Source organism: Camelina sativa, chromosome 18, assembly GCF_000633955.1.
Source record: "Camelina sativa cultivar DH55 chromosome 18, Cs, whole genome shotgun sequence".
Taxonomy (NCBI): domain Eukaryota; kingdom Viridiplantae; phylum Streptophyta; class Magnoliopsida; order Brassicales; family Brassicaceae; genus Camelina; species Camelina sativa.
This window is the reverse complement of record NC_025702.1, coordinates 15,961,598-15,984,869: the sequence shown is the minus strand read 5'-3', so window position 1 is coordinate 15,984,869 and position 23,272 is coordinate 15,961,598. Positions and strand designations below refer to the sequence as shown.

Below are 23,272 nucleotides of genomic sequence, written 5' to 3'. Positions count from 1 at the left end.
TTTTCAAAAGGCCCATTTAATAACAGGCCCATTTAGGCTCATCCAGTGAACATACTTACCACCAATCAACAGAACGATGATCGGTGAAAGAGAGAGAGAGAGAGAGAGAGAGAGAGAGAGAGAGAGAGAGAGAAAATGGCGATGGAGACCGGAGAAGATGAATGGAAGGTTTGCTGTGGAAGCTCCGATTTCGCGAAGATGATGGTGGATTCTGCTCCGTTTGAATCTTTAGAAGCAGCAATACATACTGCAAGAGACATCTGGTTCAACCTTGTTAATGTGACAGCTTGGCTTGAAGCATTCTCTGCTCATCCTCAGATCGGGGATACTCCTTCACCTTCTTCTATCAACTCCGATTTTACTCGTTGGAGCGAAGCAGAGCAGTCCACGGCCTTTGCCACAACCTCTTCTTCTGCTTTAAAGGTGAGATGAATCTTCACATTTTTTTTTTTTTTTCATCTCTTCAGTAAATTTATCAATTTTGCTTTCAAATTTCCTAGGAGCTTGCTGATTGGAATGTACGCTACAAAAAAAAGTTTGGCTTTATCTTCATTATTTGCGCCTCAGGCAAGACTCACGCTGAGATGCTCGCTGCGTTAAAGGTCATATTGGCATTTCCAAAATCAGTTTTTTTTTTCTGTGTGTGTGAGTGAATGAAACAGTTACATATTCATCAAATCGTGTCTTTATTTATTTATTTAGGAAAGGTATGAAAATAGGCCAATAGTGGAGCTTGAGGTTGCTGCTACGGAACAAATGAAAATAACAGAGCTACGAATGGCAAAGCTCTTCTCTGATAAGGCTCGAGTTGTATCAGAAACTACTATTTCAACAACACCTCAAGGTATTTTGCTGATTTACCAAATCCTTTCATTTTCAACGTTTTGTGTGTGGGTGTTTGAACGTGTCAGTATGATGATATCAAGTATGTACCCTCATGGCTATGTTTGTTATCTGTGTGACTTTTTTTTTACTTTCTCTCCCTTTAGAAGATCGTCTGAGAATCATAGGAGGACATTTGAATGTTGCAGCTGAATCAAAAGCTATCAAGAGAAGTAGGCCACCAATCACGACTCATGTCTTGGATGTCTCACGTGGTACTCCAGCTGCAGGTGTTGAAGTGCACTTAGAAGTGTGGAGTGGTACTACCGGTCCTTCCTTTGGTCACGGAGGTGGTGGGGTCTGGTCTAGTGTGGGCACTTCAGCTACTGATAAAGATGGGCGTAGTGGGCCACTGATGGATCTGGTTGAGGCTTTGAATCCTGGGACATATAGAATAAGCTTCAACACTGCCAAGTATTGCCCAGGCTGCTTCTTTCCCTATGTTTCGATTGTTTTTCGAGTTACAGAATCTCAGAAATTGGAGCATTTCCATGTGCCACTGTTGCTTGCACCATTTTCTTTCTCCACATACCGTGGGAGCTAGAGCTGCTACCGCTGTCTGCTCCAGCACATTTGGTTTTTTTTTTCTGAACCATTACTAGAACATGTACAAAAATTGCTATAAAATAAGGTCTCTATTCGAGTATTTATTTTTTTGGATTTGTAATTCTGTAAAGAATGAGCTTCGATGTAGACTCAATTGTGAGCAGGACAATAATAGTATAGATTACCATGTTAGACATCTTGGGAGACTCTAACCCTTTGTACAAAATGGTCAATCACAAAACTAGCCACTAGAAAAGTTGTGTTTTGATCTCGGGAGATTCCAAACCTTTGAGCAAAATTGACAAATCAAAACAGTTTCTACTAGTGCAAATAATTCACACACCTCTACCTACCCCTCCAGAACGTGTCTAAAGCTCCCTCGCAATATCTACCTTCTCCAAATGCTTGCAAAATCTTTCGCAAATGACAATAGGTTGCTCCAGGCACTTGACCTTTCTTCTTTCACCTCACCAGCTCCTGTCTCTTTCACTTCATGAGCTCCTGTCTCTTTCACTTCATAAGCCCCTATCTCTTTCACCTCATGAGCTCCTGTCTCTAAAACTTGTCTGTAAAAACAAAAGATATAAGAATTCAAACGGAAGCGGTGCCAATATGATCAACTTGAATTGACTTTTTTTCTATTAATTAACCAAATTGTCCTAAAATATGGATCGGACCAGCTAAGGAGAGACCTAGTTGTATGCACAAAATACCTGGTCTCAGTAGGCACAACATCTGCTGAAACAGCTCCTTCAAGATGGTCTGCTTTCGACTCTTGATTACCCAAGTGAGTCGAGTTTCCCTCTTCCTCAGTCTCCGAGTTTTTTAGACATACCTCTACTTCTATTCTCTGACTTGTCTCAGTTTCTTTTGTGTCATCTGTTGCAGTAATGACAAGGTTGTTGTTGCCCTGGAGATTACTTTCATCATCAGCTGAAACTGCAGCTCCTTCAAGATGGTCAGCTATGGACTCTTGATTACCTAAATGCATCACGTTTCCCTCTTCCTCAGTATCCGAGTTTTTTAAAGATACCTCTACTTCTATTCTCTGACTTGTCTCAGTTTCTCTTTTGTCATATGTTGCACTGATAACAAGGTTGTTGTTGCCCTGGAAACTACTTTCATCATCTGCTGCTGAACCAGTAGCTACTTCAAGATGGTCTGCTATCGACTCTTGATTAACAAAGCGCGTCAAGTTTCCCTCTTCCTCAGTCTCTGAGTTTTTTAAACACACCTCTACTTCTATTCTGTGACTTGTCTCTGTTTCTCTTTTGTCATCTGTTGCAGTAATGACAAGGTTGTTTCCCTGGAGATTACTTTCATCATCTGCTAGAACAGCAGCTCCTTCAAGATGGTGTGCTTTTGACTCTTGATTACCTAAGTAAGTCAAGTTTCCCTCTTCCTCAGTCTCCGCGTTTTTCAAACACACCTCTACTTCTATTCTCTGACTTGTCTCTGTTTGTCTTTTGTCATCCGTTGCAGTAATGTTGTTGTTGCCCTGGAGATTACTTTCACCATCAGAAACAGAGAGAGAAGAATCTATTATGTCCTGCCTCTGCTCACTTTCTGTCTCAATATCCAGACCGCCAGCCTGTAAAACAGAAACAGGGATAACTAAGCCAAGTGATAAGTGAAGCCTAAGTAAATTAAACTGATCACACACCAAAGCAAGATATTTTACTTGAAACTCAGGTTCAACAACGACAGGAGAGAAGTGCGAGGAAGAATCATCTGGTACAGAAGGAGAGACTGAGACTTCTGAGAGAGCTTTAGCTACAATTGGCACATCTGCTTTTGGTCTGAGTTTCAGCTCTTGTAAGATTACCCTAAGAATGTAAGAAGAGCCTCCCACTGCCTTGCGAGTAGCAGTTACTGAAGGGAATTTACCAGCATTACTTGCTCTGTATCTGCATACAAACAGAACCGCATGTTCAACAAGACTTTGAGATTCAGATACCTTAGCTGCACATAAGTTGACATGTGTATCTTTTTACAGAATATGAGGAAAGTAATCGGCTTACTCGTTGACATAAGACTCAACCAAAACTCGCCGATCCTCTTTAGACAGTCTTTTGTAAACCTTAGAGGTTGTTGTCAGAGATTCTCAAACAGCAGGAGAGCCATAGAACCTTGCAAACTGTTTAACATCTGTTCCAGCATTTCTGCGTGCAGCAGACACTGCAAAATGAAAAAACATTTCAGCAACAGATTTGAGACATTGGTAAGGAAACATTAAGTCAAAGAAAGGGTTTAGCTTTTTTACAGGTAAATTGTTTCAGCTGTCTCAGAAGCATCACTGAACTCGAGGGTACACTACTTGTACGTCAGTTAGATCAAAACCACGCAAAAATTCCATAACTAGCTTCTGTTTTGTTACCTACTAAACATTCGAATTGGATTCTCTTAAGTAAAGGTTTATTATACTAACGCCATTTTCAATAACGACATAAACCTTGGAAAAGCGATAATAAGAGAAACTTACGTTCAGTGAGGAATGAGTCGATAGTGGTGTACTGGTCTGAAAATCGCGAATCGTAGTTTTTTTTGGAGAGAGACGAAAAGAAAGCGAAGAACAAGGAACACAAGTAGGGTTCGTTCTCCTTTGTTCTTTTCCCTAATTCTTCTGCCAAATTTGCGTAATTGGCTTTCTTTTTTTTTTTTCTTTTTCTACTTGAAGTTGGGCTAATCCAGTGGGCTCGAGGATAAGGACTTGTTCTCCAAGACAAAATATGTAAAAGTACCATATTGTCCTGAATACTTTGATAAATTTCAAAAAATGTCTAATAACCAAATATTGGATGAACGTGACGAGGGATAGGCGTTGTTGTAATTTTGTAATACATCTACATCTACACCTCTTTACATTGGAGCTAAACAAGTTTAGATCGAACTCCATTTGGAAACTGGAGAGGCTAAGCAGCCAACCAGAGAAATGCACCAGTATTGGATGGAGCTGAGCTGAGAGAACATATTTTCGATAAATTCATTGCATTCTTGTTTCTTCCTAAATACACCACCACAAAAGTCTAGTCATAACATTCATAGTGCGCGTTAAATCTTTCATGGCTTTTCCTTATAGTATATTCATTACCAATATTGATCTAAAATATAAGATGATAAGACGGTAAAATGAAAACTAAGAATCAGGTTACATCCTCGAACAAAGTCTTTTCCTCCACAATCTTGGCAATACTTCCGTTTACTTGTACCCATATTTCTGCTATTTTCTTGATTTTTCCATCAGAAATCTCCACCAATGTGAAAGCTCTTGTTGTGTTGCCACCCTTCTCAGACTCATCTGCTCCACTCAAACTATCTCCCTGACAGTTTTCCTTTGCCTCTCTAATCCTTGGAACTATTGCACCGTTCAAATAAACAGTCTGGTTGTCACTATCTTGCACAACCATTTTCCGATTTCCTTTCCCTGATTCCAACTCCTTATGCATGTGTCCAAACACAACTAAAGGAATCGATAACTTCGTTGTCTCCTTCAGCTGGCGTATTGCCTGTTCTAGATCTGAAACATCAAATAAGGTTTCTTATCAAAAAACACTAGCTTGTATACCCGCATAGCGTTCTGCATCTGTCACCAAACTAACTATACAATGAGCAAGGAAAATGCTACTGATGCCAAATTGAAAAGATGACAGCTTATTTCACCTGGATCACCATGGTCACCGCCTTCATCCACCCAGTCTTTTCCACATATATCCTCTGCTTGAGAACCAAGACCTGAAAGACACATAAACCTTATCCTTATAAGTTCAAACCTGACTGGCTTAAGACTGGACCAATAAGGGAGGAGTTTTAAAGGTTGATGCACCTGTTGGCCCATTATGAGCAAGAATTATCGCCACATGATCTTCTGGTGTTCCATGTGCCGCTCGACATATACTCCCAGCACTGGCATCCATATCACGAACTCCGTACCTATAAGTGTTAAATGAATTGTAGTTATCTCAGACTTGAATCCAGGATGGTTAAATTGCTTTCCCTAATCACTAGACTTCAAGTATAGAAAGAGCTACAGATTCACTAAAATGATCAACTCATTTTCTTACGAACATAGTCATTCCAAGGTTTTTTTTCTTTTTCTAGGAAGAAGAAAAGCTATTCTGACCAATAAATATTTCATGATGCATGTCTGCCAGTCAAAAATACTAACCTCTTGACAAGAAGCTTCTTCCGATGCAATTGATTCCCCCCATGTGAAAAGGGTCGACCACCAACAATACTGAGCTTCAATGAGGGGAAGTCCAAGCGTTGATATCCTACATGCTCGTCACCAAGGCTGTTGATTGCAGAGGGAAACAAAACAAAAGAGCACAAGATAACTTTTCGGAATCTCCAAAAACTACAGGAATAATGATAGAGCTAAGGATCACAAACAGAAAAATCACAAGCTCTTTTTTTTTGCAAACGAATCAAGAACACCAAAAGCACACGTTTCCTTTGTTTCAACCAATAAACCCTCCCTCTAAATCAATTTCCCGGAGATGGGTCTCACGATGAGTACTCTTTCCTCTTAAGTATGGGGTTCCCGGAAGAAAGTCCTAATCAAACAACTTGATAGTTATCTCAAGAAGCCCTAACATCGAAATAACTTTGAGAGATGTGCATTGCATACCAGAATTGCTAAACAATTAAAACAAAAAAAACAATCATTGTAGCAGCATCGTTTACATTACATGTATGTGGGTGAAAATTGACAGACAACCAAAAGCAGTAAGTGATCACATGTATATACTTCTTGATGAAGCATGAGTGTCAAAAGCACAAGAAAATAGTGGAAAACTCACCTATCGAGCTGCATTTGAACGCCGTTTTGTTTGCTGAAAGAAACATACACCAGACCATAGAAACCTCACTAGTCGAAATCAGAGCACAAGACCAAGACCAATGTTCGAAAAAACGGTAAATCAGAAAGAAAAAAGGGTTGGTGCTAACCTTGAGAACTTCTGGGTGTTCCAGGCATCGTGATTACCTAAAATAACTGCTTTAGGGAAAGGAAGAGCGGCTACGCTCTGCACAAGTGAGACATCTTCCTCACCAAAATCACCTAATCAAAATCATAGAAGGGTAGTATGAAGAAAAGTAGATAAAAGAAAAGTCGAAAAGGAAGTCAATTCGTCGAAAGTAACAGAGAAGCTGCCTGTGAATAGCACCAAGTGAGGCTGCAAATCAGGTTCAGGAAGAGAATTTAGGGTTCATAAGATACGGGGAAGTAAACATGAAAAAGGGTTTAGAAAGATGGAAGGAAATCAAAAGAACCTGCAGCAGCCGAAGAGCCTTTTGATCTTCATCTAGATTCCAGAAGCCATGCTTTAACACAGAACACGAAAAAGGTAAGACTAAACAAAAAGATCAAAGAAGGCTTTGAGAGAGAGAGAGAGATACGGAGGGAGGAAATAACATTACAATATCTCCGACAACAGCGATTCGTACGAGAGAAGAAGACGCCATTAGAGAAGAACTACAGAGAGACTTGAGAATTGAATTTGATGTTACTAAAGAAACAAGGAGAATGAATGACAAGGGAGCACCAATGAATGATACCAACTTTTTTTTTTTTTTATAACCTGAAAACGGCGCCGTTTCCACATAATGCTACAATAGTCACAGTTGCTGACAAACCCTACAAGGAATTGGATTTTTTTCTTTTCATCCTTGCCTTTTTTGTTTAGTATACAAGCACCCCCACCCCACCCGAATGGAAAAACAGAGAACCCCAATTGCTTATTGTTACCAAAAAGAATGTTTCCTTCTACTTACTACTAACTGTATCAATCAGTTATCAACTCTTCTTTTTTCCCCTCCTTTCCATCTGCTACTGTTACAGCTTGAAGACGCTCTGATAGCTGCTCCACTGAAGTCTCTTCTTCCCCAGCTTCTTTCTTCGTTCCATCTACTCCTCCCATCTTCTGCCTCTCTCTCTCATCATAGTAGCCGAAATCTTCGAGGATCGATGTATGTGCCTCATATTCTTTGAAGATTCTGAGCATCTCTATCCCCTGACGTAGCTTCACCTGTTACAGTTCATCAATTTAGTCACATCACCCACAAAATTAGATTTTCCGTTAGTTAATGCATGCACCATTTAATTTACGAGTTCAAAATCTATAGAAAGCCACCAGTGTAAGCATTTTTCTACCAAGCCTTACATGCCCATCAGTCTAATACCACGAAAAACTATTGAAGCAGAACTTTCCTGTCCCCCATATTTCAGCTTCCAAATTACTACACCAACTACTAAGACAGCGAAATAAATCATCATAAAACAAAAAAAAGTTAGACCCACCTCCTGCGAGTCTCGGCTGTGGGTCACCGGCTTGTTCTCATTGTTTTGTAAAAGAATATGACTAAATCGGTTATTCGGTACATCTTTCACAATATGCCATTTCACTGGGAACTGCCCACTCCACCTGTCTTGCTGCCAGTAACCAGCATCCTTTTCAAAGTCTACAGGTCCGACCATTTCGGACACCCCACAGAATTGTCCACTAGCATTTACCTGCAAGATTTTGAACTTTCGTTAGTCTCACTGTTTCCTTGAAGCAACTTATGGTTGTCTTCCAATTGCTATAAAAAGGAACATATCAGTTACATATATACTATTACGTCAACAGAAACAAGCCATACCGAGAAGAACAGAAAGATTGGGCACTTCCCACCCATCTTCTCAGCATCTCGATAAGCCGTATCTAATTTTTTGTTGCCATGCGGTGTGCTGGCCCAGACATTGTACTTGATACTCCTGTGGACATTGTCTTCACTAAATGACTTGACGACAAAGAATTTGGCATTCTTATATTCTGTCACAAATTCTGGATGGTTGTACAAACTGGGATTTGGTCCAGCTGTACTTGAATCACTCGTTGAATCATCAGTAGTAGAACCAGGTTTGGAGCTGATCTTACTCTTTACCCGGCTTGATGACCGTGGTCCTCGATTACCATACAGATCATTGGTGGTAGATACAGGGCCCTGCTCCTTCTCTCGCCTTTTACCTATGTCAGGGGTTACTCTGACTCGATTATCAGCTCCATAATATGGGGCGATAGAGCTAGGATTCTGGTAAGATCCTACATGATAATAACCTCCCAGAGACGAGCTTGAAGCAACTCCACTCCCATGCAAAGTCACCTGATAGAAGAAGATGTCAACAACATGAGATAAGCCCATAAAACTGTAAACTAATTTGAATTTGATGAGTATGCCAAAACGCCTCCATTCTCCGAAACCATTATAGGGAAGAAGAAACGAAAGCTTGACATATATATGAGAAAATTTCATGGCTCTTATAGGATGCATGACAGTATGTATATATATATATATATATATATATATATTCATAATCTTTGCAGAAGAAGACCAGTGAAATGAAATCATAAAAAAGCTAGTGATACTAATAACCAGTGGCACATTAATGTAGTATTCTTCCTTGTAAAAAAAAAGTCCACCTAACCAATCAGCCCATAGTTAAAACATAAGAGAAGAGTGCACCTGTGAGGCATTGTGGTCGTATGGGCCAAGTATACCCATCGTCTGAGGATAAGGTATAGGAGATGTAAAAGAGTTGTCCCCTTGATTCCCAGGAAAACTGGCTCCACCATATTGCCCAAAAGGAATCATATAAGCAGATAATGGGTCAATATCAGAGGGAGTATAATACGTAGCAGAAGGTGCACCAAAAGGTGGGTAAAAGGCAGGGGAGACTGGGATTTGGCCCTCCAACATCATAGATGTATAAGGGTTGAAGCCATAACCAGGGTGGTACATAACAGATGAATTGTCATTGTAGACAATCTGAGAATAAAGAATAACCAAAGTTAATAATGTAACTGGAAGAGAAAGATAGAATAACGCAGTAACAAGACAAGTCATGCTAACCTGTGGCACATGCATGACTTCAGGGTTAGTAGCATAATGTGAATATCCATCCCAACTGTTGATGCTTTGTGCATACCCTAGAGAACACACACACACAAGAATGCAATTGAGTACTCTCACAAACCAAAAGGAGATTATACGAAAGAGAAAGAGAAAGAGAGAGAGAGAAGAACACAAATAATACCAGGATTTGCAACATCCCAATCGTAATGATAGACATTAGTAGGGGGTTGAAGGACATTGAAGTATGGAGCGGGACCAGGAGAAGGAGTAATTGAAGAAGAAGAAGAAGAAGAAGATACAATGTTCCTTCCAACTTCGTGAGAAGAGACCTGCTGGTGAAAAAGAACAAGGCACTTTAACCCTAGGATGGTTTACAAAAAGAACTGAATAGAAGAAGAAGAAGAAGAAGAAGAAGAATAAGAATTGAATTGAATTACCTGGTTGACGCCATTAACCGCCATCACTGGTCTTTCCCCTGCGCGAAGGCAAACATATATCTCGTTAGAAGTAGAAACCATGGGAGAAAGTAACAAAAAAAAAAAAAAAAAAAAGACGAACATAATTAACGGCTCTATAATGCTCTACGGTTTGGTGTGGGTTCAATTGGGGGATTTGGTTAAATTCGAGAAATCAGAGTGATGCGAAAGAGTAATAATAATGAGAGAGGGGGTGAAGAGTGTATACCAGAAGAGACGATTCGGTTGCGCTGATTTGTTGAAGAAGAAGAAGCGGGATCCATGGGAGGAAGAAGAAGAAGAAGAAGAGAAAGAGAGAGAGAGATCTGTGACTGTGAGAGCCAAGGGGAATGGAATCGCAAAGAGGTTTTTGTGAGATTGATTTAATTTTTTTGAAACAACAAAATCTCTCTTCTCTCTATTTGAAACAGTTGTGGGGTCCGGGTCCGGGTCCGGGTCCGGGTCCGGGTCCGGGTCCGGGTCCGGGTCCGGGTCCGGGTCGTCTCTAGTTACTTATATATAAACTCGCGTCGATTGGAGTTGGTTCTTCCCTTCCCTTGGCTTCCTTTTTAAAGGCGGTTTGAGCCTTTTCGGTTTCTTCAATGTTTCCCAATAAAAACTGTACTATTCACCTTTTTCGAATATGTTCATTTGTTCAATGCTTTTTCTTCCTAAGTCAGAATTTCTCTAAAAGAAAACAAACAAACTTCAAAAGTCAAATCTTTTTTAAGCCAATGCATGGATGGAATTAAACTATCCGAGATTCAATCCGTCATCCGTTACTAAATTTTTGAACGTTCAAAAATTTCTAAATCCGAGAAATTCAAATTTCTGAGTTGTTCTCTTTCTCTTTTTAACGCCTAATTCATTTATTGCATTGAAATCGTATACAAACAAACTGATATAATTAACGTCTGACAAAAAGTATAGGACGCAAATACACAGAAAACATGTGATAGTGAATGATAGAAAAAAAAAGTGAATACTAAAACCTTACTAAAACCTTACTAAAACCTTACTTGCTAAAACTGATTCATTCTTTTCTTCTTTTCATTTAGAGTCAGTTCCAATATGTGAGATCATCTTCTTTTACTCCATAGTCATCTAATTTTGTCAATGATATATGGATTCATTAGTCGTTTTTATGATCCCATATTGCTAATGGGGCATTGATTAATTTGTCACACCCCAAGCTCCTTTCCGGACCCTATCATTAGTACTCACGATCGCAACATTCAAAAGCTGTGTTTGAGTGCAAAATAGGACTTTAAAGGCATCACATTACCTATGTGGGATCCGATGAAAATGGCCATGACCAAATGACTTTTTGATCCTAAGTAATCACTTTTATCCAATTAACACCAACTTTGTCGTTCGGTGGTTCAAATCTATCGTTCTATGCGCGTGTATCTTCTCCAATATTCCATAAAATACAAGACCAAAAACATTGATCTATTTCATACACAACCGGAAAAAAAAAACTAAAACTTGACATGGAACAACTGACTATTCGTTGACATAAGGTAAATACATATTGAAAGCCGTTAAGTAGGGTACACCCATTCTATAGTAGGAGGGACATCCAAGAGTTGTATTACAGCTCAAAGAAGTGTACAACATGAGTTTGTTTTCTTTTCTAGCTTGTAAAACATATCTTTCATCCAAACACCAAATTCTCATGTTATAAACTACTTTTCTCTGTTAAATATACTAGGGCCGGTGGAATGATATCTTCGATTCCATGCCAGGCTCAATGGGAAAAGGGTCATCACAATGTCAAAAGTGTCAATTTATACTTGTACAAACTCTTTGTGCTAATTTCTACCTATACTTAAATAAAATTCAAATTTCATACCCAATCATAAAAAAAAGTGTTGATTTCAAAATCAACATCAACAAATATTAGTCAAGAGCTGGCTTAGATGACACGTATTTAATGAAGTGGCATTGTATATCAAGTCATTAACGATGCCAAGAAAGAGAAGAAGAGGAAGAGGGAGATTCTCGCGGGTGGGTATGGTTATAAATATTAAAGTTCCCCAATATTCGGAATAAGGCTGCTGGATCATATGGTTAAAGTTGAATAAAACTCTGATGGACCCGGGTTTGAATAGGTCGGAAATGGTCCTTTTCCTCAAGCTCAACTTTGAACTTTTCATAACAAGATGGAATGGCACCTTCGATCAGTTCGATGTCAGGTTCAAATATCTGACTTTTCATATTTGTACGTGTTAAAAATTATTATATGTGCAAAATTGTGAAGAATGGAGGAAGTAATTAATATATACGTATTTATATATGTCATGGAAGATTCATGCAATGAACGACAGAAACGCGGTAAAGGGAGATAAAAATAGGTTTAAATGGGTGTTCCAGCCATAAATGGGATGAACAATTTTCTTTCTTACTATTAATTAACTTTCTTTTTCCTCATTCCCCATTTTACAACCCCTTCTTTCTTTAGCCCCAAGCTTCCGTTTCTCTTCATCTTTTCTTTCACAACTCAAACCCATACAGGGCTAAGAAGCACAAGGAGGCAGAAAGAGGAGAAGGGGCTTATGTTCTTGCTTTCGCATTGTGCGATCTTTTAACCTCTTTTGCTTTTTCTTAGATTTAATTTGTTTGCGTCTCATAATAGTTTTTTCCTTAAACAGGATCAATTAACACAGATATGCTAAGGTTCATCATCATTTTTTCCCTTTTTATACACTCATGTGTTGGGGCTCCCAGGACTCCTGCTGCTGCCGTGGCCGTTCCTGGCAAGAAATGGCTCACCCTTAGCGGTAAGTATCATTTTACGTTACATATATACATGATTTATTTTTTCTTGGTAGTATAACATATGAACATGCTCGTAGTACATAAATCATATTTGTCTGTTTCTAAGAACCCATACCTCTCTTTTTTCTTTCAGGACAAGAGCCTGCGGTTGTTGCCAGAGGCGGATTCTCCGGTCTTTTCCCGGAGTCAAGCGCCCCTGCAAACGACATGGCTGTTAGCACCAGCTCGCCTGGCCTCACAATGTTATGCAACCTTCAGATGACTAAGGACGGTGTCGGTCTTTGCTTGTCAGATATTAGACTTGACAATGCAACCACCATCTCAACGCTCTTCCCTAAAGCCCAGAAGACTTACAAGGTCAACGGTCAGGACCTCAAGGGATGGTTTGTCATTGATTACGATGCCGAAACCATCTTCTCCAATGTCTCTCGTATGTCTTATTTCTCTTTTCCTACCTTCAACAATACTCTCCCTCTACACCACCACACATTCTCATGTTTTGTGTTCTTGAGCAGTCATCCAGAACATCTTCTCTCGGCCCAGCATCTTCGACGGCCAAATGCCGGTTTCCGCTGTGGAGGACGTCCTCGGAACCAAGCCTCCCAAGTTCTGGTTGAGCGTTCAGGTACCGCTTCTTCTCTATGAGCATATGATTAAGCAACATAGGGAAGGTTTCTTGTTGATTCATTGAAAATAAATAAAATCAAATGTGCAGTACGATGCCTTCTACATGGAACACAAGTTGAGCGCAGCTGAGTACCTGAGAAGCTTGCAGTTCCGCGGCATTAGTGTCATCTCATCTCCGGAGATCGGTTTCTTAAAGAGCATAGGGATGGACGCAGGCAGGGCCAAGACAAAGCTCATCTTCGAGTTCAAAAACCCTGAGGCAATTGAGCCCACCACCAACAAGAAGTACAGCGAGCTTCAACAGAACCTCGCAGCAATCAAGGCCTTTGCTTCAGGCGTTCTTGTCCCCAAAGACTACATTTGGCCCGTTGACACGGCTAAGTACCTTAAGCCTGCCACCACCTTTGTGGCTGATGCCCACAAAGCTGGTCTAGAGGTCTACGCTTCTGGGTTTGCGAATGACATGCGTACCAGCTTCAACTACAGCTTTGATCCCTCCGCTGAGTATCTCCAGTTTGTGGACAATGGCCAGTTCTCTGTTGATGGCATCATCACCGATTTCCCACCAACAGCATCACAAGCCATTAGTGAGTTGACTTCATCTTATATAGATGTATCCACAAATATTTGGTTATTAGGAAGAAGCTAACGCCCCACACATATGTGTTCTTGCAGCTTGCTTTTCTCACCAAAAGGGAAATCTCCCCAAAGTAGGGAATGCGTTAGTTACAACTCATAATGGAGCAAGCGGGGACTATCCAGGCTGCACAGATCTGGCTTACGAGAAAGCAGTCAATGATGGAGCAGACGTGATTGACTGTTCTGTCCAGATGTCCAAAGACGGAATTGCTTTCTGCCATGATTCTGCAGACCTCACAGCAAGTACCACCGCCATGACTACCTTCATGTCTCGAGCCACCAGTGTTCCTGAGGTCCAGCCTACCAACGGCATTTTCTCTTTTGATCTCACCTGGGCTGAGATTCAGTCTGTGAAGCGTAAGAAAATAATTTATTTTCTAAAGATTTTTGAATATCTCATACTTAACAAAACTACTAAGATTGGGATCTCTTTGTCTTCAGCACAAATTGGGAACCCCTTCACTTCCACGGGCTTCCTAAGAAACCCAGCAAACAAGAACGTTGGGAAGTTCACGACTCTTGCTGAATTTCTTGAGTTCAGCAAAGCAAAGGCAGTCCCCGGAGTTCTGATCAACATAGAGGTCAAAACTTTTTTTTTTTAAACTCCCAATTGCTCTTAAATTTACTGAAGGAAGCTCCTCTAACACCTTGTTTGTCGACAGAATGCTGCTTATTTAGCATCAAAGAAAGGCTTAGGAGTTATAGACGCAGTTAAGTCGGCTTTGACCAATTCCACACTCGACAAGCAATCAACTCAGAAGGTTTTGATTCAGTCAGATGACAGTTCAGTCTTGGCTAGTTTTGAGGCTGTTCCTCCGTACACCAGAGTCTTGAGCATTGACAAGGAAATCGGAGGTGCTCCCAAGCCATCAGTCGATGAAATCAAGAAGCATGCAGAGGCCGTCAATCTCAAGAGAACTTCACTCTTCACCGTCTCCCAAAGCTTTGTCACAGGGAAAACTAATGTGGTGGAGGAAATGCACAAAGGGAATATCTCTGTTTACGTTTCGGTGCTAAGGAACGAGTACATCTCCGTAGCATTCGACTACTTCTCTGATCCTACGGTAGAACTTGCAACATTCATTGCAGGGAGTGGCGTTGATGGAGTCATCACGGAGTTCCCTGCCACCGCTACCAGATACTTGAGTAAGTCATGAAAAAACAATATATGCATAACAAAGATAAAGGCTGATCAATTATATTTTATGCAAATTCAGGGAGTCCATGCTCAGATTTGAACAAAGATCAGCCCTACGCCATCTTACCTGCAGAAGCTGGCGCTCTACTAGCCGTGGCAGACAAGGAGGCACAACCACCAGCTAGTGCACCGAACCCGCCTCTTGATGCCAAAGACGTGATTGATCCGCCTCTGCCTCCAGTTGCAAAATTGGAAGCCTCCAATGAAGCTGAAGGATCTAAGCCACATCCCCCTCCTTCAGGCACTGTTGCTATCGCCGCTAATCTCGGCCTTTCCTTGCTGGCAATGCTGGCCTTGGGAGTCCTCTGTGTTGCCTAAATATAGATTGATGCAAACAGTTTGTAATATGAAATCCTCTTGTTGAGACTTATGCTATATGTTTTTATCACACATTACTACAATAAACACACACACATGCACACAACGATCAAAGCTCTAAAGAAGCCTTCTTTGCGGTGTAGGAGTATCGATTAGTTCAGAAATTGCAATCTTCACGATCTACCAATTTGAATTATCTATATTTTTCTACTTCCCTGACTAACCTTCTCCACAAAGTTTTCCTGCATCTAGTGCTCTCTCAAGATAGTGAAGATGAAAAAGAAATGAAGAAAACATAGATGATCAATACTCAAATCACCGCAACAGTTGTGTTCAGTAATCGGATCACAATATGAAAGACAGTATTTCACTTGGGAAATTAAAAAGCATGATTCCCAGTTCTGAGTGGAGTAATTTGTTTTCACTCTCACTATCATAATTTCCCAAATCATTTGAGCAAAACCCAAAAGTGCCTCCTGCACAGTTTTTTAAGAAGTAAATGGGAAAAGAAAATCACATTTGCTTAACTTAGATAGACCAAACATGTGGTATAATGATATATTTATGTTTATTGCTCTATATAATTACAATATCTTATACCCCTCCCCTATTTTACAAGTTAGCTTTGCCGTTAAAAGAAGATAAAATATTGGTGTCCTTAGCATCCCACTTCTTCTGTTGTTTCATGGTCTAAGCCAGAATTAAGCACGGCCTTCACCTTCACAGGTGCTTCATCTCAAGGCCGGTCCAGTCCTGGACCATTTCCATCTAGAAATTGGAATGGCCCGTTATTCAAGGAGCGGTTCTTTCCTTTAGTCGTTCGCTCATTTCTTTATCTAATCCACTTGTTTTTGTTTTCTCCTTCTCGACTTCTTCATCCAAGGGCTTCTTGATTTCTTTATCTAATCCACTTGTTTTTATTTTCTCCTTCTCAACATCTTCATCCAAGGGCTTCTTGATTTCTTTATCTAATCCACCTTGTTTTGATTTCTCCTTTTCAGCAGCATTCTTCTTAGCTTCTGCCTCGAGTTGTTTTCCGTTTTCTTCGTGCGCACGATTGAACAGTCTCACAAAGTTTAACAGAGTCGACACCACTGCAATTTACAACCACTCACTAGATTCAGACAACTTTTGGAACACATGGTTTCACATTAAGCTACTGAAAAGGATTGCATACCTTGTTCAAAAGGGCACTTAGCAGGGTCTTCACCAAAGTAAAGAATTAAGCCATCCACGTTTCTTCCCTGCAATACATTGTTTATTTATTCTGACCAAGTTCTCAACCAAAGGTAGATCAGAGCAGGTATATAATATCTATTGCACATTGGGATTTTGGGGCCATACCACTCCTGAATATAGTGAAGCCAAGCACCTTACTTCTGCTTCTGCATAATGAAGGAACTCCTTCAATATCTGAGAATTTTTTTGGAAGCCTTGATTAATATGATATCAAAAAAGAATGAAATGACTCAATTATCAACTCTCTAGTGTCAAAACATGTTGCATGGTTCATTAGTTAGTACCCATATAACTTCCCTGTTAGTTGTTATAAAGAATACTTCTCTTAAAGTAACTTCACTAGCCACATAATTTGGAGATCACAGCCCTACTCTCTACCCTCGTTGTCCTGCTTATCTTTCTTATTGGACTTGATTATTCTCCCAGTAAACGGTATGTGTTTCCTATGAAGATCTTTCATACATATTTTCTGTTCCCTTGCAAAAGCCTTGATAGAGAAAACTACCATCGATGACAGCAATACCTTATTAAAATTATGTGAGATTGGGCCATCATTTTCGGACATGGACAGTTCCTGAACAACTTTCTCCAGCCCCTTGTTTATAGCTTGCATCTCTTCTGCCAGAAACTTCAGTTGAATCTGTCTCAAACTTCAGGACATTAACGCCCGTTTCAAGTTTTCGTATAGATTTCCGCAGAAACATGAAAATTTAAAACAAAAATACCTTTGTTGCCGGCTCCAATGAGGATAGTTCTTTTGTGAAATCTAAAACTTCTGGAATTTTTTCAGCAAGTATCTGTAAAAGATTCCATCAGACTATATATTTCTCTATATCTACGTAGTACATCCATAAAGCTACAGAAGCACTGACTATAATAGCTACCTTGCATAGATAATGCATTAGAGTCATACGGTTGTTACGTGCCCTTGTTTCACTGAGTTTTGGCAGACTGTCCAATTTAAACCCAACCGCAGCACCTAGGCAAAAACTACTTTGAGAGCAGGATAAAAGATAAAATACAGAGTTGATACATTCCATTGCCAAACTCACCCCTAGCCGTTCCTTGGTTTAGGGCGTTCCCAAGAGATAAAATTGTCTGCATTATTCTTTTAAATTTCTCAGAATTTTTTACCTGATGAAAAGAGGAACAAAAGAGCATCAGCAAGACATGTTTTAATCATGCTGGGAGGTCACCTAGACTCGGTTGAGTCTGACTTACCTGCTCTGCTGCGGAGTTCACAACACCTAGACTATTCTTGAGCTCCGAAATCTACAAAGTTCACAGAAACTTTAAGTACCACACTGAAAGGTCCAAAGAATCTTAATTAGCAGGGTATCAGCTTTCAGACCTGAGAGCAAAACTGCATTTTGAATGAGAATACTCTGAGTTTTGTTTCTATTCGTGGGACTTTCATCATCTCTAAGAAGAACTGTTCAAACAATTTCAAGAAGCATATTTGGTGTTATATTCTAAGAAGCATAATGGTTACTCGAATGAGAATATAATATTTTCTAAGTTTTGTACCAGTTCACATTTTCCAAGCTTTTCCTTATCACCATTGTACCCCTACAAACCAGTAACAAATGAAGATAAATCAAAAGAACATATAAAACCTGGATAACAGAACACCCATACTTTCTCTAGGGACAAAGCAGCAGAACATAAATCTACGAGGGCACCTCTTATACCTTTAGTAATTCCATTTCTTCTCTTGTTGGGCAAAACTTAATTAGGTTCTCAACCTGATCAGTATCAAGAGCCGACTCTTCCAGGTTAAGCACTGAGTTCTGTCAATATATTAGAGACAGTTATCTTTAATTATCATGGGCAGAAATAGGGAGATATGGACGTTGTACCAAACATAGCTGCTATGATTACAGTACATCTTAAACCTGTAGAGCTTTATATTACCGTCAAATCCTGCAAAGGTACTTTCACTTTTGAAAGCATGATTTCACAATTGTATGCTCGCCGGTGATCAATCTGCAAATAAGAGTTTCCCATACTATTCAGTATTTTCAACCACAGAGACAATCTTTTATGGCAAAAAAATGATTTCAGACACTATGACATACTAACTATTAGACATAATTTACCAGTTGGACTTTCTCGAGTTTAGGTCCCCGAGAGCTATTTAGTCTCGATTTTCCTGCCTGCTCTGGAGCAGATGCGGAGAAAAGACTTTCAAGCTCGGTCATGTCAATGTCAGGAGCCCTAAACAAATAGGTAAAATATGATTGACTTGAAAATCATTAAAGAATCTGGAGGCATCAGAGAATAAGTGACAACAAGGTGAACAATGCATACTTAGAAGCTTCACTAGACATTTGTGTTTCAGCCCATAAGCTCCCATTGACAGCTCTTGTCAGTTTCAACCAGTGGTATGGCTTCAACTTTTTGGTTGGATTATTCTTTTGATTAACACGTAACATTCGCCCTTTTCCCGATGAAAGAGACCCAGTTGGTAAAGCAGGCGATGGAGGAACATTAGGACCAGAAGAATGGGATAAATTGGTTCCTAACTTTGGAGGAGGAGGAGGTGGTGCTGACGGTGCCCTAGTTTGATCTAATGGTGGCGGAGGTGGTGCGGTTGGAGAAGGAGGAGAGGCAGAATGGGAGGGAAGCGGGGGAGGTGCAGGGGGTGCAGTAGGTGAACTTTTAATAACTGAGATTCCATTAGATTGCGATGTTGGAGGAGCGGGAGGAGGAGGGGGAGGAGGGGGTGAAGAGGCATGAACAATTGGTGCTGGCGGTGGGGGTGGTGGAGGGGGAACTTTAGTGACTATGTTCTGGTCTGAATGCTGCATTGGAGTGGGAGGGGGAGGAGGAGGAGGAGGAACCGGTCGAGGCAAAGCAGCCATTTTGTCTGAATTAGACACTGGAGTAGGTGACCTCTCCGGTTGTCCAAGGTTTGAAGCCACGGCATCGGAAGCTCCTTTCTGAGGTGCACTAGTAGGACCGAATGAACTTACTGTCTCAGTTTTTGATGGTTTGGCGGGAATAGCTGATGATGCTTGAGGTGACAGGGACGATGAATTTGTTGTACTAGAAGATGGTTCAGGACATACATGGGATTTAGAAGCAAGGGGAGATGTTGTAGGCAGAGTACTGGGATTTTTTTCGTTTGGAGTTGTTTGATGAAACGTAGAGCCTGCTAATGACATCCAAGAGTTTCCTTGTGAAAGAGGCTCTGCTGGTGGGACAACAGAATGCTGCAATTGCTCTGAAGGTTTAGAAGCAGCAGTTGGAGGTGGAGGAGCTGGGGGAGGTGCTCCCGATAGAGTCAACGGTGGTCTTGCAGGATGAGGTGGTGACGGTGTCGATGGTAAAAACGTGACTGCTTTCCCATTGTCTGCAGAAGGAGGACTATTTAGTTCTGAAGATTTAGCGTCCACAAGAGGTTTAACTGTTGCGGAATGATGCACAAGCTTCAGAGAAGGGGACTCTTGACTTGACAACTTTGTTGCATCCTGGCTGGCGGTATTTTCCTGATTACTTATCTGAAGGACAGAATGCAGATCTTCTGCTATAAACTTCTTGACTTTGTCGTCAGTAGGAGGCTTTTCTGGTGTGTCGATTGTTTCGACCTCGGACACTGAAGACAATTTAAGCTTTGCACTATTTTCCATTGCTGCGTGTTTCACAATATCATGGATACTTCTAGGGCTTAACCCTTGTAGTCTTGGGCTTGAATTCCCATCAGGTCCTTCTTGAACAGAATTTGCAATGGCTAACTGCTGAAGCATATTGCGTGTGGCATCCGTCTGATCAACCCAGTCAACTTGATTGAAGAACTCATGAACTTTGGAAAAAACTTCTATTGGAAGACCATCTTTCTCTTCCAAGCACGAAAAGTTCATCAAGTCAACAGACGAGGCAGCCTCCATATCTGAGAAGAGAAGCTTCACAGAGAAAGTACTCGTTGTGAGTCCTAAGTTACAAAGTAGTATCTATATGAACCATGTACAGAGAACATGAACGAACTCCACGAGTACATACCTCAACTCTGAACCCCTTTGGGAATTCTTTTATATGCCATAATTTGTCGACTTCATCACGGTTGAGCATCAAAATGTTTGACCTAATAAAAGCAGTGTTGAAAACCACTCGAAACATCATCACCTCTCTTTCCATGTCATCGTTCAAACTGAGGCACTCGATCACGATATCACCTTGCACATGACAATTAATGTCAATCTTGACTAGTTCACATTCTGCCTGCGTTGAGAAAACAACATCGAAAAGCCATTAAATCATATTGGAAACATGGAAAAAGAGCTAAAAAGCACAAGAAACACACAAAAATACCTGCTTGTAGACCCTCAGGTGTTTCCCTTTCTTGGGGGTAGAGTACAAAAGCTTTGGCTTTTTATCATCTACAAAAAACGGATCCTGACCATAGATTCGGAACATAGGGCGAAAACCTACTTGTCCACTAACATCAGGAATAAATCTCAAAATAACACAATCCATGGTGAGAGCCCTATCCAGTGGAGGCCATTCAGAGACCAAATTCCTTCTCGAAACATACTGTAGATAGCGAAGCTGAGAAGGAATCGGGTTCAACGGTGAGAACAAACGGAGAAGCTCACGCGGAGCCTGCTTGTAGATCATGTCCAAGGTCTTGTACTCACCACTATACTGCTTCCGGTATATAAGGAGGGAAGCTAACATAAAAGCTAAAACTGGCCAAGCCCCGCTTTCACAATGCATTAGCAACAAGTTATTTGGGCCGAGTGAGAGCCAGCTTTCACTTGACCGGAGAAAATGGTGCATCATTTCCACAGGCAACAACGAGCAGCCTTCGTAGTGCCGAGGATAATCCATTATAGTCAAGCCATGTTCTGACAAGACATCAGCCATCACACTTCGTGAACCCACTTCACGGAAATTAAACACAAGAGAGGATGCTTCAGGGAAGTGCTCCTGTAGTTGATTGACTACTCCCCCCATATATACTTTGTAGTTGTCTTCATCCCATGAATCGGTAGAGAAGCAGCAATCAAACACTACAAACACACACACACACACACACACAAAAACTAGGCCTGGGCATTCGGTTAACCATTCGGTTTTGGTTCGGTTGTATTCGGTTTCGGTTATTTTGGATATAGTAATATAGTAACCATTTGGATATTTTTGAAATTTCGGTTCGGTTCGGTTTCTTTCGGTTCGGTTTCGGTTTGGTTATTTAAATAAATAACCATAACTAACATAAATTATATTAACATTAACCAAATAAACCAAATATAACCAAAACTAACCGAATATAACCAAAATTAACCAAATATACAATAACAAAAATACAAAAAAGGGAAAAATATGGATTCAATTTTACAAAATAGTATTTAACTTTGTAAATTCAAAATAATAACATTTACATATATTGATTATTTAAAATATTTAATTGTTTTGAATCTAGAAATAATTTATATTTTAAGTTTATTTTATAGTTTTGCATAATATTAAGTATATAATATTTGATATCTTCTAGGTTTTCGGATATTTCGGTTAACCATTTAATTGTCGGTTCGGTTCGGTTCGGTTTCAGTTAGTTTGGATATAGATTTTTACTAACCATTCGGGTATTTGAAGAATTTCGGTTCGGTTCGGTTTGGTTTTTTTCGGTTCGGTTTCGGTCGGTTATTTGGTTATCGGTTATTTTGCCCAGCCCTAACAAAAACCTTGTCTTCAGTTCAATGTCTTTTTTGCCAATCATTGTTTTAATGTCCATATCTTAATTATCTATAAATATCAAGGCTTTATCTTAAATATCAAGCAATTTCTTGGCTTTAACACAGATGCGAGCAATGGTATAACTTTTAGTACGATCTGACTAGAGCTATGAAATTTTTAAGACAAATCTAATAATGGGGATAGATAGTGGACCACTGGACCTAGATGGAAGATAAAAATCCTAAATTTTACAGACATACAATCTCTGAGAAGACCGAGAAGTGCAATGAGCTACGCACAAAAACAGAGAAATGGGAAGAAACACAGACCAAAAACTCTGTCGCATATCTCGAGCAAACCATCTGGAGGCTTACGGTAGAACAATTTGCGAAACAACGCCATTTCTTAGCACAAAAAAAAAAAAATCCCAAACCCACGAATCCAAGATCGACAACCTTGTTGTGTGTTTCCGTTTGATTCCAGAGTTTTGTAACGAAAAGTTGTCTTTTTTTTTTTTTTTTTTTTTTNTTTTTTGGTTTGATTCTGTTAGGTGATGTTGATTTGGTGATTGTTGTGATGGTGATGAGATGATCTTAGAGAGAAGAAGGAAAAGGTCAGCTGGCGCTTTGTATGACGTGGATCCCACGATCAGCCGCCATCTCTCTACCCTACTCTGACACGTGTCTTCTCATCTACGGACGAACCGGCATTAATCTCTCAGCCCATTTAATCCTTTTAATGGGCTTTTTCATTTAGGCCCTTTAGTGAAAACCTCTCTGCTCTCTCTGTTTTGTTGTTGTTCTTCACGGTTTAATAGAGATGATCTCTTGCATTGTTATTTCCTTCTCACTAATAGCAAGTTTCAGACTTTTGAATCCCAACTGTTGGAGTTAACGCTTTAGCATAAGCTTTTCTTTAAATAGTGAGTGAGGCTATTTTTATCCAGGTTTTGAGCTCTGAATCTGATCAGTTAGTTTTAACTGCTTTGATGGTTTTTTGTTTTCTTCTTATTCGC

General features: G+C 40.2%; 5 protein-coding genes and 1 pseudogene across 9 annotated transcripts; 2 read left to right on the top strand and 4 right to left on the bottom strand.

Annotated features, from left to right (window-relative positions):
• LOC104761916 (uric acid degradation bifunctional protein TTL) lies at nt 73-1,615 on the top strand. 3 transcript variants are annotated; one of them, XM_010485088.2, is made up of 4 exons: nt 73-423; nt 501-602; nt 703-844; nt 1,032-1,615. In XM_010485088.2, the coding sequence occupies exons 1-4, from the start codon at nt 136-138 to the stop codon at nt 1,424-1,426; spliced, it is 927 nt and encodes a 308-aa protein (XP_010483390.1). In that variant the 5' UTR covers nt 73-135; the 3' UTR covers nt 1,427-1,615. The 3 variants fall into 3 exon arrangements, with proteins under 3 accessions (XP_010483390.1, XP_010483389.1, XP_010483388.1); XM_010485087.2 differs by having other exon boundaries at nt 993-1,615; XM_010485086.2 differs by having other exon boundaries at nt 76-423; nt 990-1,615.
• On the bottom strand, nt 1,586-4,076 carry LOC104761917 (annotated as a pseudogene).
• LOC104761915 lies at nt 4,438-6,965 on the bottom strand. 2 transcript variants are annotated; one of them, XM_010485084.2, is made up of 9 exons: nt 6,847-6,965; nt 6,700-6,750; nt 6,581-6,602; nt 6,376-6,487; nt 6,228-6,260; nt 5,594-5,719; nt 5,252-5,358; nt 5,089-5,160; nt 4,438-4,945 (listed from the first exon to the last, which is right to left on the bottom strand). In XM_010485084.2, the coding sequence occupies exons 1-9, from the start codon at nt 6,889-6,891 to the stop codon at nt 4,572-4,574; spliced, it is 942 nt and encodes a 313-aa protein (XP_010483386.1). In that variant the 5' UTR covers nt 6,892-6,965; the 3' UTR covers nt 4,438-4,571. The 2 variants fall into 2 exon arrangements, with proteins under 2 accessions (XP_010483386.1, XP_010483387.1); XM_010485085.2 differs by lacking the exon at nt 6,228-6,260.
• On the bottom strand, nt 7,009-10,217 carry LOC104761914. Of its 2 annotated transcripts, none has more exons than XM_010485081.2 (8): nt 10,006-10,217; nt 9,759-9,796; nt 9,503-9,653; nt 9,319-9,395; nt 8,932-9,234; nt 8,068-8,571; nt 7,727-7,939; nt 7,009-7,454 (listed from the first exon to the last, which is right to left on the bottom strand). In XM_010485081.2, exons 1-8 carry the CDS (start codon nt 10,058-10,060, stop codon nt 7,212-7,214), a joined length of 1,584 nt encoding a protein of 527 aa, XP_010483383.1. In that variant the 5' UTR covers nt 10,061-10,217; the 3' UTR covers nt 7,009-7,211. The 2 variants fall into 2 exon arrangements, with proteins under 2 accessions (XP_010483383.1, XP_010483385.1); XM_010485083.2 differs by having other exon boundaries at nt 9,503-9,650.
• LOC104761901 (glycerophosphodiester phosphodiesterase GDPDL7) lies at nt 12,234-15,470 on the top strand. The gene is made up of 9 exons (XM_010485068.2): nt 12,234-12,353; nt 12,431-12,559; nt 12,691-12,987; nt 13,073-13,182; nt 13,273-13,771; nt 13,860-14,180; nt 14,265-14,404; nt 14,486-14,969; nt 15,041-15,470. Exons 2-9 carry the CDS (start codon nt 12,448-12,450, stop codon nt 15,337-15,339), a joined length of 2,262 nt encoding a protein of 753 aa, XP_010483370.1. The 5' UTR covers nt 12,234-12,353; nt 12,431-12,447; the 3' UTR covers nt 15,340-15,470.
• On the bottom strand, nt 15,861-22,784 carry LOC104761902 (formin-like protein 13). Its single transcript, XM_019240545.1, has 17 exons — nt 22,587-22,784; nt 20,890-21,590; nt 20,581-20,799; nt 18,889-20,483; nt 18,678-18,795; nt 18,493-18,564; nt 18,270-18,368; nt 18,106-18,147; nt 17,930-18,010; nt 17,800-17,850; nt 17,631-17,712; nt 17,463-17,557; nt 17,304-17,375; nt 17,102-17,218; nt 16,684-16,752; nt 16,517-16,583; nt 15,861-16,433 (listed from the first exon to the last, which is right to left on the bottom strand). The coding sequence occupies exons 1-17, from the start codon at nt 22,657-22,659 to the stop codon at nt 16,132-16,134; spliced, it is 3,855 nt and encodes a 1,284-aa protein (XP_019096090.1). The 5' UTR covers nt 22,660-22,784; the 3' UTR covers nt 15,861-16,131.